The 18785-nt window shown below is 40.2% G+C and overlaps 2 protein-coding genes across 4 annotated transcripts in view; one reads left to right on the top strand and one right to left on the bottom strand.

The window, feature by feature from the left end:
- LOC146383196 (receptor-type tyrosine-protein phosphatase zeta-like) overlaps positions 1-10646 on the top strand; it is a 91436-nt gene extending 80790 nt beyond the window's left edge. For 2 of the 3 annotated variants that reach the window (XM_084934406.1, XM_084934407.1), the window contains exons 23-30: positions 1215-1361; positions 1530-1623; positions 1716-1789; positions 1904-2020; positions 2391-2546; positions 2700-2842; positions 5204-5339; positions 9149-10646. In XM_084934406.1, the coding sequence (XP_084790532.1) occupies positions 1215-1361; positions 1530-1623; positions 1716-1789; positions 1904-2020; positions 2391-2546; positions 2700-2842; positions 5204-5339; positions 9149-9301 (1020 nt within the window). In that variant the 3' untranslated portion in view covers positions 9302-10646. The remainder of the gene's footprint in view (positions 1-1214; positions 1362-1529; positions 1624-1715; positions 1790-1903; positions 2021-2390; positions 2547-2699; positions 2843-5203; positions 5340-9148) is intronic. The other variant, XM_084934408.1, reaches the window with a different exon arrangement.
- A 5121-nt stretch (positions 10647-15767) lies between these two features.
- The window catches only part of aass (aminoadipate-semialdehyde synthase), a 69835-nt gene continuing 66817 nt past the window's right edge, over positions 15768-18785 (bottom strand). The window contains exons 21-24 of the mRNA XM_084934410.1: positions 18549-18664; positions 16526-16614; positions 16264-16440; positions 15768-16098 (exon numbers count right to left, since the gene is read on the bottom strand). Coding sequence (XP_084790536.1) covers positions 15980-16098; positions 16264-16440; positions 16526-16614; positions 18549-18664 — 501 coding nt within the window. The 3' untranslated portion in view covers positions 15768-15979. The remainder of the gene's footprint in view (positions 16099-16263; positions 16441-16525; positions 16615-18548; positions 18665-18785) is intronic.

Genomic DNA, 18785 nt, shown 5'->3' on the forward strand with positions numbered 1-18785 from the left:
CCTGATCCCGAAGTCACAGAAATAATCAACTTTGAATTTTTGTGACTTATTATTTTCCGACAGCCATCTTGTTTAATTCCATCTCCCATTTCTAACGCCCACTAGGGTTATGATGGTTTGTCAGTTTCTATTTCATGGCTAAAACTGTATCAGGTATAAATTTAGGACAAATAAACAGAAAAATAGGGAAATAAATTATGTTGCTCCTGCGACAACTTTGCCTCGCTGTTCTAAGCCCCTGCTATAAGATTAGCATGTGCACATGCTGAAGCCACACTGAAAATAAGTCTGTGATGCTTTTTGGCCTCAAACAGGACAAAATCCAAAGCCTAGAGATAACCTAGATATAACACAAGGTGCTGCTCCCCACTCCCAAGAAAAGTTCAGCAACATAGAACAACAGAAGATGCCATCAGCAGTTTGTTTGCTTCAACAGGGAATAATGCCAAAACAACAAACAATCAGCAAACATTTTACAACAATTTTATCTGATCCTAACAGGACAGCTAGTCTGTACTTGCTGACAAGAGGTCAAATTTGTCCTCTCAAACCGAGTCTGCAACTGGAGGAATAAAAATTAAAGCTGTTGGGAGAAGTTTATTTTAGAGTTTAATTTTAAAATATGCTGCAAGTGTCACATTTTCACTGATTCGTTTATTTAAAGCACATTTTAAGTGTATTATAGATTTATTGGTGAGATGATGTTTTAGATGTGCAGCTTGTTAAACTGCACATATAAAAAACACTAAATGAGGCACAAACTATGTGTTACATCGTGACAGGAATGTCTGGGTATTAATTTGGTGATTCAGAAAATGTATGAAATGATTGTATGTCTGAGTGTCTTTACATTACTGGAATTGTGGCTACTAGAACAAAGACCACTCACCAAAAAGACCTTCTTAATTAATCGGATTAATTTGACATTCATCTGCATCAGACTGTCAAACTCCACATCTCCTTTATTAGACAGTAAGATTTTTTTAATGTTCAAATGAATAGAGTTCAGTGTTTAACATTTTAAACTTCCTACCTGGCTCAGCCAACACACACACCTTGAACAGCGGAGAGAAAAAAAACACATACTGAGAAAAACATAAAAACAACAACATGTTGTGATCAACATAATCCTGAATCATAACAGTCTCCTGTTATGAGACTGTTAAAAAAGTTTCAATGACAAATTTAAACTTCTCGTTTTTTTCTTTCTGCAGGAACAGTATGTTTTTATCCACAATGCCCTGGTGGAAGCCATCTTGTCTGGTGAGACAGAGGTGGCAGTGGCTCAACTGCATACGTACGTGGACAAGCTGATGACCCCAGGGCCTGATGGAGGAACAGGGATGGACAAACAGTTCAAGGTAAGCCTTACTCTCAATATGTTTCATTGAGACAGACACAGTCTCAGGCAGTCTTCATATTAGTTAGTATGAAACTATTATCATACTTATTATCAGACATCTTTTAATGAAAGATGGGTTTTTTTTAGTTGTTTACAGTTGTTTACGGGTTTTTGATGTTTTCCACAGATGGTTTGTTACACCAATCTGAAGCACTGTGACTATTCCACAGCTCTGCAGGACTGCAACCACAACAAGAACAGAAACTGCTCGGTGATACCCAGTGAGTCTGACACACTCGTCAGCTGCAGCTGAAAATACTGCACATACACAAAAACATCTGTCTGCACAAACATGTTCTATCTCATATTGCAGTTGAGAGGTCACGAGTGCATTTGCCGACAACAGCAGGGGAAACATCAGACTACATTAATGCATCATATATCGCAGTAAGTCATATATATATATATATATGACTCTGTGTGTATGTGTATATAATTCATCAGTAACAGCCACCGTTTCAAGTAATGAGGTCAGTAAGTGTGGCTGACATGTTCCTCCAGGGTTACAGGCACACCAAGGAGTTCATTATTACCCAGAAACCCTTGCCTGTCACCATAAAGGACTTCTGGACAATGATATGGGACCACAACGCCCAAGTCATTTTGTCACTGCCTGGGGTGAGGAACCGTTCTTTTTAAAGACATCCCTGAAAGAATCTTGTGACTAAATCCTCCTGGGGCTCTTTGTACCTGTTTGTTCATTTAATTCAAATGTTATTTTAATATTTATTTTATATCTCAAAATATCTTTTCTGATTTAATATTTTAATGTTTTGTGGAAAATGTATTGAGGTTTTCTTGACGTGTTAGCCCAGACTAGCGATCTGTTCAGGGTGCACCATGACCTTTTGGAGAAAGTCATGCTCTCTCTACAGTATCATGGTACATACTGTAATTACAAGCAGCCAGGTTGGAAAAAATGTAGTTGCAAGTTGGAGATATCTGTGAATTGTCACAAATGCAATATAATGATTTCCTGTGTTGGTAGATGGAGGAAGAAGCAGAGCCATTTGTTTTCTGGCCTTATAAAGGGCAGCTGATCAGCTATGAGATGTTCACTGTCACTCAAAAGAGTGAGACTCATGTTTGTCTGTCCAACGAGGACCTGCTGGTAGTTCAGGACTACATACTGAAAGCTACAAAGGTTAGTAACATGGCAGTTTGAATTCCCTCTAAAAAATGTATCCCAGCTTTAATTTAAAACCCACGCCCATAAGAATAGTTGTCATGTGGACATGAAAACTCACTCTCATGACCGACTGTGACTGATGTTTGCTGTCTTTTCTTATCTTAATAGGATGACTACGTTCTTGAGGTGAGACACTATCGTGCTCCCAACTGGCCAAACCCAGACAGTCCCCTCACTTCCACCTTTGAACTTCTCAAACTGATGAAGGAAGAGATCCTCACAAAGGACAGCCCTACTGTGGTCCACGATAAGTAAGACCCTTGGACTAGTTACAATACTGTCGTCTGGTCTGATACTTGTTTTGTAATCTTTATATTATTCACGATCCATATCTATGCATCTGTCTGTCTGTGTACCTACCTACTCAGGCCTTCTTGTCCAACCTCTGAACCTCTTGTCTGACCTCTCTGTCAGGGTGCTGGTTCAGCATTTTGAGTTTATTCTGTTTTGTGATTCTTTGTATTATTGGTTTAGGATCAAGTTTTATTCCTTGAGTTTAGTTCCTTTTATGTTTTGAGTTTTTTTGTTGTTTATTTTTCAGTTTACCTGTTTTTATTCATGTTTGTTAGCAGCCAAAATACAGTGAGGAACATAAGTATTTGAACACCCTGCAATTTTCAAAGTTCTCCCACTTAGAAACCATGGAGGGATCTGAAATTCACATTGTAGGTGCATTCCCACTTTAAAAAAAACAATTAGGAAATGACATTGTATGATTTTTAAAGAATGTATTTGGACACCTGAGAAAAGTAGTGTTAATATTTGATACAAAAGCCTTTGTTTGCGATTACAGAGGTCAAACGTTTCCTGTAGTTCTTGACCAGGTTTGCACACAGTGCAACAGGGATTACGGCCCACTGCTCCACACAGATCTCCTCTAGATCTGTCAGGTTTTGGGGCTGTTGCTCAGCAACATGGAGTTTCAGCTCCCTCCAAAGATTTTTTATTGGATTTAGGTCTGGAGACTGGCTAGGCCAGTGGACAGGTGTCTTTAAAGAGCTCAGACAGGTGCTAATAATTTAGATTAATAAAGGCATAGTAACAGGTCTTTGAGAGCCAGAATTCTTGCTGATTGCCAGGTGTTCAAATTTTTATGTGCAGCAGTGCAATACAAATAAATTCTTTAAAAATCATACAATGTCATTTCCTGAATTGTTTTTTAAATGCTGTCTCTCACAGTGGCAATGCACCTACAATGTGAATTTCAGACCCCACAATGATTTCTAAGTGGGAGAACTTCGAAAATCGCAGGGTGTTCAAATACTTATGCTCCTCACTGTAAATGGTTACACTTTTTGTTAAAAATCAATTTTTGCCTTTGATTGTCTGCATTTGGGTCCTCATAAAAAGCTGCATGGTCTGCAGCCACAGACCGTGGCACTCCCAAATGCGCTTCTAGAAGAATGGTCAAACATTCCCATAAACATACAGTTGAAGCTGCAAAGGCTGGGCTGACATAATATTTACCCTATGAATGAAGACAAGACAAATTGATATGCATGCGATGGCAGACAAGCAAATACTTTTGGCAATATAGATGGAAGTTGTGGGTGTATGTGTGGGTGTGTTTGTGTATGTATATAGATAAGATAGATATAGATATATAGAGAGAGACGTTGGATGTCGGACTGGAGAATAATAAAAAGGCCGCTAGAAAAGCTGCAGCCACCAAATATCAGCAGAGAATAACCTAAGTCCTAAGGCGTCAGCTGAATCGGAAGAACAAGATTCGTGCAATCAACACATACACCCTGCCAGCTTATTATCAGACATCAATAAGCTGGCAGGCCCAAGGGAGAAGATAGAAGCCATTGACATCAAGACAATCAAGCTCCTTACCATGTATGGAGGGTTTCACCTCAAATCCAGCACCCTGAGACTGTATGCTAAGCAGAAGGAAGGTGGCCAAGAACTAGTGAGTATCAGAACTACTATCCAGGATGACACAACAAAGATCCATGACTACATCAGGAAGATGGGCACATAGTATTGCTTAGTGAATACCTCAGGCAGCAGAAACCAGAGAAAGAAGAAGAGCAAGAGCTCCCATGATGACAGACCCGCATGTACCACCGACAAACAGAAGAAGGGATATTGAGAAATCCCACCAGTAGCTAGCTAGACTGAAAGACATCACAGAGGCAGTAATCATGGCAACAAAGGAACAAGCTCTAAGCACAAGATCCATACAGGCTGGGGTCTAACACACCAGGCAAGACCCGAGGTGCAAAGATGCCCCTGAGACAATCCAGCATAACTGCAGGGTGTAAGATGCTAGCAGGCAGGGCATACATGGAACGCCATAACCAAGTGGCGGCCTAGTCCACAAGAACATGTACTGAGTATGGCCTAGAACTCCCAAGGTCAAAATGGGAGACGCTCCCCAAGGTGGCTGAGAATGACCAGGCTAAGCTCTTGTGGGACTTCCAGATACAAACAGACAAAGTGGTAATGGCTAACCAACCGGACATAGTGGCAGACAAACAGAGGAACACAGCTGTAGTGATAAATGTAGCTATGCCAAGTAGTAGCAAAATCAGGAAAAAAGAAAACACAAGAAGTTGGAGCCACATGCCCATATAATTTTATTTATTTTGTTTTTTGTTTTTTAGTGTGGGTGGGTTTACAGCAGGACTGTTCTGTGCTCTTTCTTCTCTGACTCGCCAGTTGGATGCCGAAGCATCAGTGGATGTCTTCCAAGTAGCCAGGCTGATGAATCTCATGAGACCTGGAACCTTCAACAACATCGTAAGTTTGTCTGTCTCACAATAATTTTATTGTAATGTAATGCTGTAAAGTGTACCTCATTAAATTCGAATATTTAAAAAATATATAATTGGCATCAAAGCAACAAGGCAGCTGTTTTTATTGTAATAGGCTCTTTATATGTTGGGTTTTTTCTGTTTGTTTAAGGGTATAATATGCCTTAATGGCTGTGGCCTTTTTCAGTAGGAAGACAACAGTGAAACGGCAAGAAGCACGACAATGAGTTTAAGGTGTTGACTTCACCTCCAAATTCTCAATCTAATCAAGCATAAGCAATTGTTTTTTTCCAGCACTTATTTTGTACTGGACAAAAAAAGTCTGATCCATGGAGATACCTTCAAGGGTCTAGTGGAGTTCATGCTGTTTTGGTGGCAAAAGGGGTACCAACATGTCAATTCATTCATCAATTGTCAATTCATGTTAATGTTATTGCCACCTTGAGGTGGCAACAATCCCTTCAAGTTTTATATTGTAAAGATCCTACAATAATGCATAAAAGATCCCAAGCGCTTCAGGGTTCGCAAAATTTCAAAATCCCTGGTAGCCCTTCGGGCAGGGACTCTTCAGTTTTTGGTAGCCCAAAATAAATTTAAGTAGCCCGAATAAAAAAGAGAGCAATTTTTTGATTGATGTTTTGTTTCCTGTTTTGTTTCCGTTACAATATTTAATATTGTAACGGAAACAAAACATTAATCAAAAAATTGTTGAAACACAAATTACAACATTGTATAAAAATTACAATCATCAACTCAAATACTTGTTTCTAATTGAACAGAAATTTCTATGAACTTGTAAGAACTGTGTAGTGTGTCAGATCCTGAATTTGAAATTTCCACTGAAGTCAGGGGTAAGAGGCAAGTGGAACCAAGATCGAGGCCATTTGCTTTTTGAAGTTTGCAAAGACTGCTAAATTATGCCAGTGGTAGTTCACTCTTTGCAACATAGTACGCTGTTTTAAACAGATTTTCAGGTTTGTTTTTAGTATGTTATTTGCAATTGGTGTTTGTTCTGGGAAAGCTATTGCAGACTGAGCAATAATGCATTTCTTGCATTTCTCATGGGTTCTAATGGGGGCCTTTCTTAAAATTACTGGTCCCAGTAACAAAGGCGCTTGTCGACTCAGAAATCGAGAGAAAACCAACGACACACCCGGCAGAACATTATGTTATTTACACGGGTGCACATAAGTGGTCCGCAGGTGCGCATTTGCTGTCAAAATAAAAGACGCGCACCAGATAAGAAGTTGCAACGCGCGTTTGCGTCCATATAAAAGGCAGTGTTTTTGTCCGCTAGAGTGGGATTTTCACGGCACATTCTGCACCACATCTCTGTGCGTTCATCATTTGTTTGAAGCCAGCTCACCTCCTGCAACTACTTTTCCGAGAATACGTGCTTCTTTTGTGGTTCGGACTCCTTCTGACATTTCTTTGGAGGTGGAGGAAAACCAAAGTAATTGCTTAAAGGAGCTTGCTTCTTCGACATCTTTAAGAGTTCTAAACAAATGTCTGTCCTCCTCCACAAAATCTTATGTACGCAAACACGCGTTGCAACTTCTTATCTTGTGCGCGTTTTTTATTTTGACAGCGAATGCGCACCTGCGGACCACTTATGTGCACCCCTGGTTATTATATAGCTCGTCATATTTCAGCCACAGAAATTCTTTTGTCCATGAAACCATAAAGCTGCACTTTCTTTTTGCCTTATAGTCTGATTTGTCATAACTTTTCCGTTTTGTGGTAAGCTTTTCTTTGGCTGTCACTTCTCCACGCTGACCTGTCTTATTTGGTTCAGCAGAACTAAAATATATATCCTGCTGCTTTTACACACGCACTCACATAACGCTCAGCGATTCTCTGCGCGATCAACCTCTCACATGTTTAAGCTTGCTGCGGGAGATTTCACTTGTCATGTTTGTATAGTAAGCTAACGATTGATAAGACGATGTCAGAGGAATTGGTGCGCAAATTATCGTCACTCACCAATCAGTGCTGTCGCTCTCTATACACAGTTCGCGCGATTGCAAAGTGAAAGCAAAAAACATGCGCAAATTCAAACGAAATTTCCGAAAGAATGCAAAAGCTTTGACATATATTTTTCCTTCCTATGACAGCCCGACGGGCAGGGCAGAGATAGATTTTGGTAGCCCGACTGGAAAAATCGTTAGCCCCGGGACGTCGGGCCAGCGATTTTGCGAGCCCTGTGGAGCATATACATATATATATAATTGTACACATAAAAATAAATATACTTTTTGACCTGGAGCCATTTGTTTCAGACGAATGCCATTCTGTGCTCCCATTCACTCTTATTCACTAATTTCTCCAACCAGTTTTGGAGAGAAAGAAAATAACCTCAGTTTTTAACTTGCTCTCCTGACCTCAGTTTAAGCACCACACATACCAAAAACCCACACATATGGACAGCAACTTGTCAGGATGCTCACCGTTTTTAAAACACATAAATATCACATTTGATCTGAATGTGATATGGAGAAGCCTCATTTTAAGAGGAGTGCAAAGCGCTTCTCTTACAGGCATGACAGAGAGAAAAGGGGCCATTTTCTCATGCCACGCCTCCCTCATTTTAATATCAATTGTGGATTGGTTGGCCTGTGTCATAGTCCTGCTCCCTCACCCCTAAGGGGCACACCTACCAGTGGCTGTCATGTGTTTTGCCAGGAAGTCTGTCAGTGGCTTACAGTCTGCACTTTTACTTCTCTTGTACTGATAATTTTGGATGCAAGGGACATATTTCTCTCTTTTTTTTAACATATGACAACTTTCAGTATGTTTAAAACAAACAAACCACTTTTACAGTGTCTGCCACTTTATTAGGCACACTTGTTTTCACTGTACACAAACAAGCTGTTTATCTAGAACTTTTTGTTCACATCCACAGTGTTCCACATCCTTGCAAAAAACTTTTTGCAATTGAATTGTAAATTCTAGTTGTTTTAGAAGGATTTTAAATTAGATTCTGGATTTAACAGGGAGTCAATGTTAAAAAGAAAAAAAAAAAGAAAAGCCAATATTAGAAAAATATGCTCTTTCTTGTCAGTACTTTTGCTGCAGTATTTTGGATCAAGTAAAAGAGATTTTTATTTGCAGAGTCCTATAATAATGAGTTACAATAGCCTACAAATGTATGAACTGGTTTTTCAGGAAAAACTTTTTTCAGCAAGGCAGCATGGTGGTTTGGTGTTTAGCACTGTTGCTTCACAGCAAGAATATCCAGAGTTCAACTACATCATTTGGCCAGAGCCTTTGTGTGGAGTTTGCACGTTCTCCTTGTGTTTGTGTGGGTTCTCTCTGGGTACTCCAGATCCTCCCACAGTCCACAGAGATGCAGTTAGTGGGGTAAGATTAACTGATGATTTTAAATTGCCCATAGGTGTGAATGTGAGTGGTTGTCTCTGTGCATCAAATGGGATCTCCAGGGTATCCCACCTCTCCCACTGTAGTAGCTGGGATAGGCTCCAGCACTACCTCCTGAGCCACCTCGCAAATGTACAGGTCATCTAGTAATTAGAAGGTTGATGGTTCAATCCCTGGCTACTCCAGTCTGCATGCCAAATATCCTTTCGCAAGATAACCCCAAGTTGCTTTCCAATGTATCTATTGTGTGTGTAAATGTTAGATAGAAAGCGCAGAAAAAGAAGTGGATCGGTGATTGTGGCAGGTTGTAAAAAGCACTGTGAGTGGTAAGGTAGAGTAGAAAAATATGCACAGCAGGTCAGTTAAACACACAAAACTGTACAATGAACATATAATGACTGTTTACCCATTTTCTAGGAGCAGTACCAGTTCTTGTACAAAGCCATGCTGAGTCTCATCGGGACACAAGAAGACGAGAAAACTCAGTCCTTTGACGCTAACGGGACCATCGTGACGGAAACCACCAGCATGGCTGAAAGCATTGAATCCCTGGTGCCAACGAATAAATAAAACCAACAAAAAAATACTACACTTTTACAAATGAGCAACAGCATTTCGTCCCTTCCCTGAAACCACCAACAGAGCTGCTAGTGAATCCAGACTCTCGCTACAATCACTCAAGAAATCTTGTCATTCAAGACTCTGCCTTTTGTAGATTGAGACTGGTATAAGTTTCCTCTATACAGTTTTGTAATGTGTGCCTTTTTGCTCATCTTGGATTTCTAACTGTGATATAAACTGTAGACTAATTGTTCAATGTTTTTAATGCTGTACTGCCCTGAGACTAACTGTCAACGCCAATCTTATATTTATTGGCGCTGAGCCAAATGTGGGGAAAAAGGGAAAAGCTGCATCTTTTGACATCAAATGTCAGACTCTTTCAATATTGATTTTGTTAATGTGTCTTTAACAGAGTACTTGCTCTGTTAAATGTAAATTCTGTTTAAATTGGTGTAGCGTGCTGCAGTCAAATATAAAATAAGGGTATCGAATAGTAGATTAATGTACTGTAAATAATATTATAATAATACCCTGAATGGACCAAATTTCTATTTATGCTTTTCACCTTTGCTTTTATTTTTGAAGGGTTTAATTCTAATTGCCTAGCTGCTTTTATACTATGGATTTTGTAACAGTCATGCATGGGTACTGACCTTTTTGTTTTTTTGGTTTGTTTTTTAGCTATAAAGGAATCGCTGCTGGCTTATTAGCTAAGGGATTAAATAAGGGAAGGAACACCAAAGAGAGCCTGTGAGAGTGTTTTGTTACTGTGTGTTGAATCACAAATATACCTGCAAAGATGCAACAGACACATGAACTATTAGAGGTTTGCTCAGAAGTTAGTTAAATACACTGTTTTGCATACAAGTGATGTTGGAAATTTCCAATTTAAACATTTGGTACCAAGATGATGTATTAAGTCCATTGTAGACAGCAATTAGCAAAACTGTAGATTAGCAGAATGAGTTTCAGCTCATTAATATGCAGCCTTACAGAGAACCAACAGGAGGCAGGTCAAAGGTCACAAAGTCCAGACAAAAGGAACAAAAATGAGGAGAAACAGCCTTCTGTGAGCCTGACAGGGGAGAGATGTTACTGAATCAAGAAACACCGAAAATGGAGACATACCCAATTCCATTTCTAATGATGATTCTTGTCTGTGGATTATACAATTCCCTTAACAGAGTCATGGACTAATCCCTGGTTATTTCAGTTGATTTTTGCATGTGTTAATCCAGGCTAAGACACTGTAAGAAATGTGCCTTTTCAGGACAGAAAATAGGTCAGTGTCCAGACGTTGTATCCACATTTTAATTTGCATTTTTGACTTTTCATGAATACAAACTTAATTGTTCTCTGCTTGGTGCCCTACTTTATATAACTGCCTTTAAATCAAGAAGGAGCAAAAACGCTGATCATCTTTTTCTGAAGAGTTGAGCTCAACTAATTAAGTGATCAGAACCATGTCACAAATATAAAGGTCACAAAAAGCAATACAGGTGCAAAAGTCTGTATTACGCAATAACTGTTTTTAATATCTTAAAGCTTTGTGCTGACAAATACCAGCCATAATTGTAAACATGTACATACTGTGTATTGATGCAAAAGAAATAGTGTGCTGCAGCCTTTATCATCATTTGGCCTCTTTTGGTGTCAAGATGATATATTAAGTCCATTCTAGGCACCAATTAGCAAAGCGGTAGATTAGCAGAATGATTTTCAGCTCACTGATATCCAGCCTTACAGGGAACCAATGGGAGGTAGATAAGTAAGTAATCAATAAAAAGATAAGTAAGGGAGAACTAGTGCGTGAAGTGGACAAATCAAGAGTGTGGAAAGTTCTGAAGATAACAAGGAAACTGATTGCAGCTGTAAACCGTCATAATTCTCTTCCATTTGGGTCTGTGGGTGATATGTTCCTGTTGTGGTTGGGAAGTGAAGGACTATAGCATAATAACAATTATATTTATTATATTGTGCATTTTAGGACACAGTATAAGGTACGTCTGTGTGTTTTTGAATTTTGCTGGTAGTGCACTTCATTCATGATTCATTTCTATTGGAATTTAATTCAAATCTTCATTCTGAGCTTTCTCAACAAATTCTATTGAATATAATGATATCCCTAAAATTCATAAAAAAAATCATCCTGGCTAGTTGACATTAAATTCTCAGTGGATGGATTCTCAATTGATTTAAATGTTAGTGCATTTGCAATTAAATTATTGCACTGTTTGCACTAAGATCCAAGCATTACGAACACCAAGGCCTCAAAGCTACAACACCAATGAATAAGGAAATCTTGTGGAGAAAAGGTCTTCTGCAAAATGTTGGAAGCTTAAAAATGCTCAGAATGAAGGAAAAGATTCACTTTACCCAAATACCTTGCAAACAAGAGAATTCCACCTACCTGCACGGCTTTGCTATCAACATGGCTGAATTCAATGGATTCTGTAGTGCTCTAAGCTTAAAAATAAAATTAAAAAAAGCTTAAAAAATAAAAAAGGTCAGTTATGGATATAGTAAAAATCCAACGAAGAAGAAATTTTAAAAAAACAGACTATTACATTTATAATTTAATTGTGACAATCCGAATCTATAAATAATGAATGAGAAATACTTCACATAATAATTTTATTCATGCAACCATTATTTTATAAAGCAAAATATCAGAACCATCTGATTGTTTTTTACTAATCAAATCTTTGATTATTGTGAAGGTCAATCAAAAAGACAAATAAAAACCATTTGTTATTATTCAGTGTCATATTCTTGTTACTAACAGATTTAACATGAACACATGAAACTGAACCACCTTAAAAATACCACCTAAAAATACCATGTGGTACTTCTAGCTCGCACTACAGAGGACGAGCGACTCTAAATCTTAAACATTGCATATTGTGGCTCCGTGCACCATAGGGAACATGGTAAACCATTAAAACTGATCTTATAGTATGTATCTCTCTCCCTCTCTCTCTTTATATATCTATATATCTATATAGATATATAAATATATATATAAAAACACCCAGCACGCCCCTGTGGGCGGTTTATCCTTCAAGCTCGGGTCCTCTACCAGAGGCCTGGGAGCTTTAGGGTCCTGCGCAGTATCTTAGCTGTTCCCAGGACTGCGCTCTTCTGGACAGAGATCTCCGATGTTGTTCCCAGGATCTGCTGGAGCCACTCGCCTAGCTTGGGAGTCACCGCACCTAGTGCTCCGATTACCACGGGGACCACCGTTACCTTCACCCTCCACATCCTCTCGAGCTCTTCTCTGAGCCCTTGGTATTTCTCCAGCTTCTCGTGTTCCTTCTTTCTGATGTTGCTGTCATTCGGAACCGCTACATCGATCACTACGGCCGTCTTCTTCTGTTTGTCTACCACCACTATGTCCGGTTGGTTAGCCACCACCATTTTGTCCGTCTGTATCTGGAAGTCCCACAGGATCTTAGCTTGGTCATTCTCCACCACCCTTGGGGGCATCTCCCATTTTGACCTCGGGACTTCCAGGTTATACTCGGCACAGATGTTCCTGTACACTATGCCGGCCACTTGGTTATGGCGTTCCATGTATGCCTTGCCTGCTAGCATCTTGCACCCTGCTGTTATGTGCTGGATTGTCTCTGGAGCATCTTTACACAGCCTGCACCTGGGGTCTTGCCTGGTGTGATAGACCCCAGCCTCTATGGATATTGTACTCAGAGCTTGTTCTTGTGCTGCCATGATTAGTGCCTCTGTGCTGTCTTTCAGTCCAGCTTTGTCCAGCCACTGGTAGGATTTCTGGATATCAGCCACCTCCTCTATCTGCCGGTGGTACATACCATGCAGGGGCCTGTCCTTCCATGATGGTTCCTCGTCTCCCTCCTCTTTCTTGGGTTTCTGCTGCCTGAGGTATTCACTGAGCACTCGGTCAGTTGGGGCCATCTTCCCAATGTATTCTTGGATGTTCGTTGTCTCATCCTGGACTGTGGTGCTGACACTCACCAGTCCCCGGCCCCCTTCCTTCCGCTTAGCGTACAGCCTCAGGGTGCTGGACTTGGGGTGAAACCCTCCATGCATGGTAAGGAGCTTTCTTGTCTTTATGTCAGTGGCTTCTATCTCCTCCTTTGGCCAGCCTATTACCCCAGCAGGGTACCTGATCACGGGCAGGGCGTACATGTTGATGGCCCGGATCTTGTTCTTACCGTTCAGCTGACTCCTCAGGACTTGCCTGACCCTCTGCAGGTACTTGGTGGTTGCAGCTTTTCTAGCGGCCTCTTCATGGTTCCCATTCGCCTGCGGGATCCCCAGGTACTTGTAACTGTCCTCTATGTCTGCAATGTTGCCTTCTGGTAGTTCAATCTCCTCAGTTCTGACTACCTTCCCTCTCTTCGTTACCATCCGACTACACTTCTCCAGTCCGAACGACATTCCAATGTCATTGCTGTATAGCCTGGAAGTGTGGATCAGTGAATCGATGTCTCGTTCACTCTTGGCATACAGCTTGATGTCATCCATGTACAGGAGGTACCTCCTATATATATATACACACACACACACACACACACACACACACACACACACACATCTGCCTGCAGAACACTACTTTAACTACTGATTATACTCACTTTTCTGCTTAGGTTTAGAGAAAAAAATAAAAATAAAAAAACATAAAACATGTCATTTAGTATATTGTCTGATAGTAACGTCTAATTTAACAAGAACACATGAAACCGAATCACATTAAAAATGACAATCTGAGTTTGCTGTGGATGCAAAATCAAAGTTCTACAGGCCAAACAACAAAATGCTGTTTTTAAAGCCTTGTCAACACCTATCACTAACACAAAATATATAATAGACACAAATATCTCTCAGGTCAATGTGAAATCTACCTACCTTACAGGAAGACCTCTGCTGCTGAGGATAAATTCATCCGAATCACCAGCCTCAGAAATGACAAGTTAACAGCATCTCAGATTAGAGCCCAGATAAATGCCACACAGCAGACACATCTCTACATCAACTGTTCAAAGGAGACGATTATACGATTCAGGCATTTATGGTCAAATGAAACCTCTACCAAGGAAAAGCAACAAGCAGAAGAGATTTGTTGGCGCCAAGAAACACAAGGCATGGACATTAGACCAGTGGAAATCTGTGCTTTGGTCTGATGAGTTCAAATTTGAGCTCTTTGGTTCCACCAGCGGTGTCTTTGTGCGACACAGAAAAGGTGAGTGGATATTCTCTACATGCATGATTCAAACAGTGAAGCATGGAGGAGGTGTTTTGGTGTGGGGGTGCTTTGCTGGTGACACCGTTGGGGATTTATTCAAAAGTGAAGGCACACTGAACCAGCATGGCTACCACAGCATCCTACAGCAACATGCCATCCCATCCAGTTTGTGTTTAGTTGGACCGTCATTTATTTTCCAACAGCAAAGTGACCCCAAACACACCTCCAGGCTGTGTAAGGGCTGTTTGACCAAGAAGGCGAGTGATGGAGTGCTGCGCCTGATGGCCTGGCCTCCATAGTCACAGTCGTCTGAAAACGCTCCATGTCCACACTAGCGTTTTCAGTCGTTTTCACAGAGTTGTGCGTCCACATTGAAACGCCTGAAAACGCTCACATTCCAGTACTGTGCATGCGTGAAACGCAAGACGATTCGGCCTGCCTCATTTCTGTCAGCCATTTATTTACTTTCCAGCTCTTTGAAACATCGCGCCAAAATGTCAAAGAAAAGCACCGAGTTTTTTAATTGGACTAACAATGAGGTGGAGTTGTTGCTGCGAGTAACACAAAAGTACAAAGTTGTAAAAGCGAGTGAGAATTAAAGAATTTGAAGAAAAGCTATCTGGAGCATGTACAAAACTGACATTAATCTTTAATAAGGCTGTCAAAATTGAGAGCAAACAAAACAACTGCTGTGTAATGCCCTCCGCTATCTTTATTTAATTGGTCACTTAACTGCATCACATGAAGTCCTGTAGTGACTTCAGTTAGCACTAGCTTGTGACTCCTTGAAGCTGGATTTGTGTGTACTACCAGTTTCAAGCAGAGATCTTTCTTGTGTAAGTTGAATGTGTTAACCACTACATAAAGTTCTCACTAGTCTTTTGACTCTAATGGGGGACAAAATTGACAAAATCTGCTTCATGTTGCTTTCAATAACTACCGACTGTTATCAGTCAGTAAAGTGTTCGCTGAGGTCACAGGAGGGTAATTCTAGCCTTCAATAGAATCACACACAAAAAGAGGAGTTGCCCTCTGGCAGCCATTAGAAAGAATGCAGGATAAAGGCACTTGGCACTGAATTTAACACCTCCACCAAGCCTGAAGTGGAATGAAAGAACAGTTGTCAAGGTAACAACCACACACATGCACATACATAAAAGAAATTGCTGGATTTATCAGATGGTACTGGGAGCATTATTTGGCAATGGAAAAAGGATTGCCCACACAAGAAGGTACAACAAGGTAAACAAAATAATCTACAATGCTTCAGATAACTTTTTATTGTGAATTCAAAAAATCAGGGAGCAAACAACCTTCCTGGGTAGGCATGTTAGAGTATTATTATAAACTCAGAATGAAAGCAGGTAGGTGAGCCAGAATCTGTCTGAAGAGTTTAAAGGTCGATTAATGACATGAAATGTAGACAAGATTAGAATTTACAGTCATTTGCTCTTCTTGATGTTGTAGCTCTACTCCTGCAGGGTGCTTTTGGAAATGAAGTGTAGTCCTTCCTCTTTCAGCCGGGCCAGCACTGGTTCGTAGATCTCTTTCACCATTGGAACCACCAGACCTTTTGTATTGATTTCACCTACAAAGTAAGTATAGAGAGCCGGTAACATTATATTCTCAAGTATTTATCTAATATTCAGTGAATGAGGTTGGTGACTAAATTTAGTTTGAACATAGTTTGAATGCTCTCTGTAAAGTGAAAGACCAACGAAAATGAACATTTTTGAAAAGTTAAATCACTAACCGTTAAGAACCATCCGAGCAGCAATGGCTGCTGGGTATCCAACAGTCTTGGCCATGGCTGAGAAGCCGGTGGGGTCGCCATACACCACCAGGCTGATGTGTTTGGTCTCTAGTTCTCCAGTTGGGTAGCGAACCCCCACATCGTTTCTCAGAATGATCATGTCTCTTTCTCCCTTATCTGATGACAAGGGGCAATAGTTCTTTTTACACTTGGTGTCACATTTAATACTCCTGTTCTTCTAATGTGGTATTAATGAGCTCACCGAATGAAAGTTTAGTTTCCAAATGTTTTGCAAGGGCAGCCAAAATGCTCTCTGCATGGGGCACTAGCTCATCGCCAAGCATCCCTAAACTGCAGAAATAAAAAAATGGTTATTAAAATAACATAACCGTTACAAAACAATACTTAGGGCTCGAAAGATAATTACTCTGCCCTAATAACCCCACACACTGCAGCGGCAGCCCACGTGTCCTTGGCTACATCTAAAGAGATGAGCATTTGCTTTTTGTGGCTGGGTTGCTGGTGAATTGAATAAATGAACAACAAGTCTTTCAATGTGAGCTGCAAGCGCCTTGCTTTTTACCCTTTAACAACACAGATGGAATGTTTCCAACAGTTCACTTTACCATCAGAGGAATTTACATTTCAATGCCAGTGTGACCCTCTTGCATTCACTGCCAGCACTGTGAGAACAATGACAGCATGAAGCCTTGGTCTGAAGAGACCCTTGGAAAAGCTAATTTAAACTGATGATTGTGCATACTACACCACTTCAGGCGTACTTGTTAGGCAGGCAGTAATAAGTGTGTAGAAGATGCATAGCCTTGCTCTTGGGGCGCTGTGTATAGGGACAACGCAAACTCAGAAGAGCAGTATCAATCACAAAAGAATATACCAGATATTTGGATGTCTGCTAAAGTAGTACAGGATTCCACCAAATGACAAAACAATTCAAATTATTTCAGGCTTCATTTCATCTTTATACTTTTGATAATCACTTTCTGACTTGATAAGGACGAGACTCTTCTGAAAGGTGCCAATTCTCACACACTGACAATATGATACAAGCTTTTACCTTCACATGGTTTCAGACTGGCCAAATATATTGAATAAGGGGAGTTTTAACATTGCATTTAGCTTCAGTGTAAACCATAGATGGTATAAACCAGTGGTCCCCAACCCCCAGGCCACGGACCGGTACTGGTCCGTGTACTGTTTGGTACTGGGCTGTGAGAATTTAGGCTCGGGTGTGAAATTTATGGTTGTCAGGATTTTTATTGTTAACTCTGTTTCCCTGGGTCTTTTCCCGTGTTGTAGTTATAGGTCTTATTTTGAAATAAATATTTACGCATTACCATAGCAACTAGAGAGCATTAAGGGGCAGAGAGGAGGATGTGACTCTCAGTGTTGTTGGCGCATTTCAGTAGGACGCTGCTAATAAAGTTACACAATTAGTTATTATATTTACAAAGTACCACAGTTCGTCGCATCATTTTATTTTGTTGTATTTATCGCGACACCTTAGTGGCCGGTCCATGAAAATATTGTCTGGTATTAAACTGTGGCGCAAAAAAAGGTTGGGGACCGCTGGTATAAACAATAAAAGGCGCTGTGACATCACTCACTGGTTTATGAAGTACTGTTTTAAAGCCTCCCTCATCTTCGTGTTTTGAAACCGTATGTAATGAGTGAGCGATAGATCTGCCTGTGAAACTGCTAGTTATCTGCCAGTGTGCATACACTAGATACGAGGCTCAAAATGAACAAAATTTACAAAACTATTCATTTTAACCCCAAATGACTGACTGACCCATAAATTAATCAGCGAAATGTTGTGCACAGAGGCCAGGCCCAAGTGCAGTTTTCTTATTGTGTCCTACTGGACAGGCCTGTTTTTGCAAACACAGGACAGATCCTTGTTGTCATTAGACTTTTTAATTAGATTATAAGGCCACTGGACTCAGTAGTATATAGAGCCTAATCCTGGTTTGAAAAAAATATTAACATACATGGCAGCCATTCTCAGGTTCAAGAGTCTTGACGTCCCTCACATTTTTATTCTACTGTTCCCTTTCCCCCATTTCTATTAATCAGAAAAGCTTGAAAGTGAAAAGTGATTTAGTTTCTGAGATATCTGAAGACTTTTTTAAAGGACCCATGGACACTATGAGAGAGATGGTACCAAAAGGAAATTTGTTAAAATCTTGAAAACACAATAGGAGAGAGACAGCTTAGCTTTAGTTGACTAAAAGAAGCTCTTTTTTTACTTCAGGATGGCTTCTCACCATCTCAGAGTGTCCATCCTGAAGTCATCCTGCCCTGTGTGTTCATATACAGCTTGTTCAAAGACATTTTGGGAAACAGAAGAAGATAAATCCATCTGCTGACAGAGGAGTTCTTTCTGTAGAAAGAAGAGAAACAAGTCACTGCATTGCATTAATGAATCATGAGACTTCAGGGCTACATTTTGTAGGTGGGCTGCTATTTATTTGGTTCTCTTTGCATTGTCTTTTCAGATAAAA

Source organism: Perissodus microlepis, chromosome 7, assembly GCF_051167445.1.
Source record: "Perissodus microlepis isolate ML-2025 ecotype Zambia chromosome 7, ASM5116744v1, whole genome shotgun sequence".
In the NCBI taxonomy this organism is placed as follows: Eukaryota; Metazoa; Chordata; class Actinopteri; order Cichliformes; family Cichlidae; genus Perissodus; species Perissodus microlepis.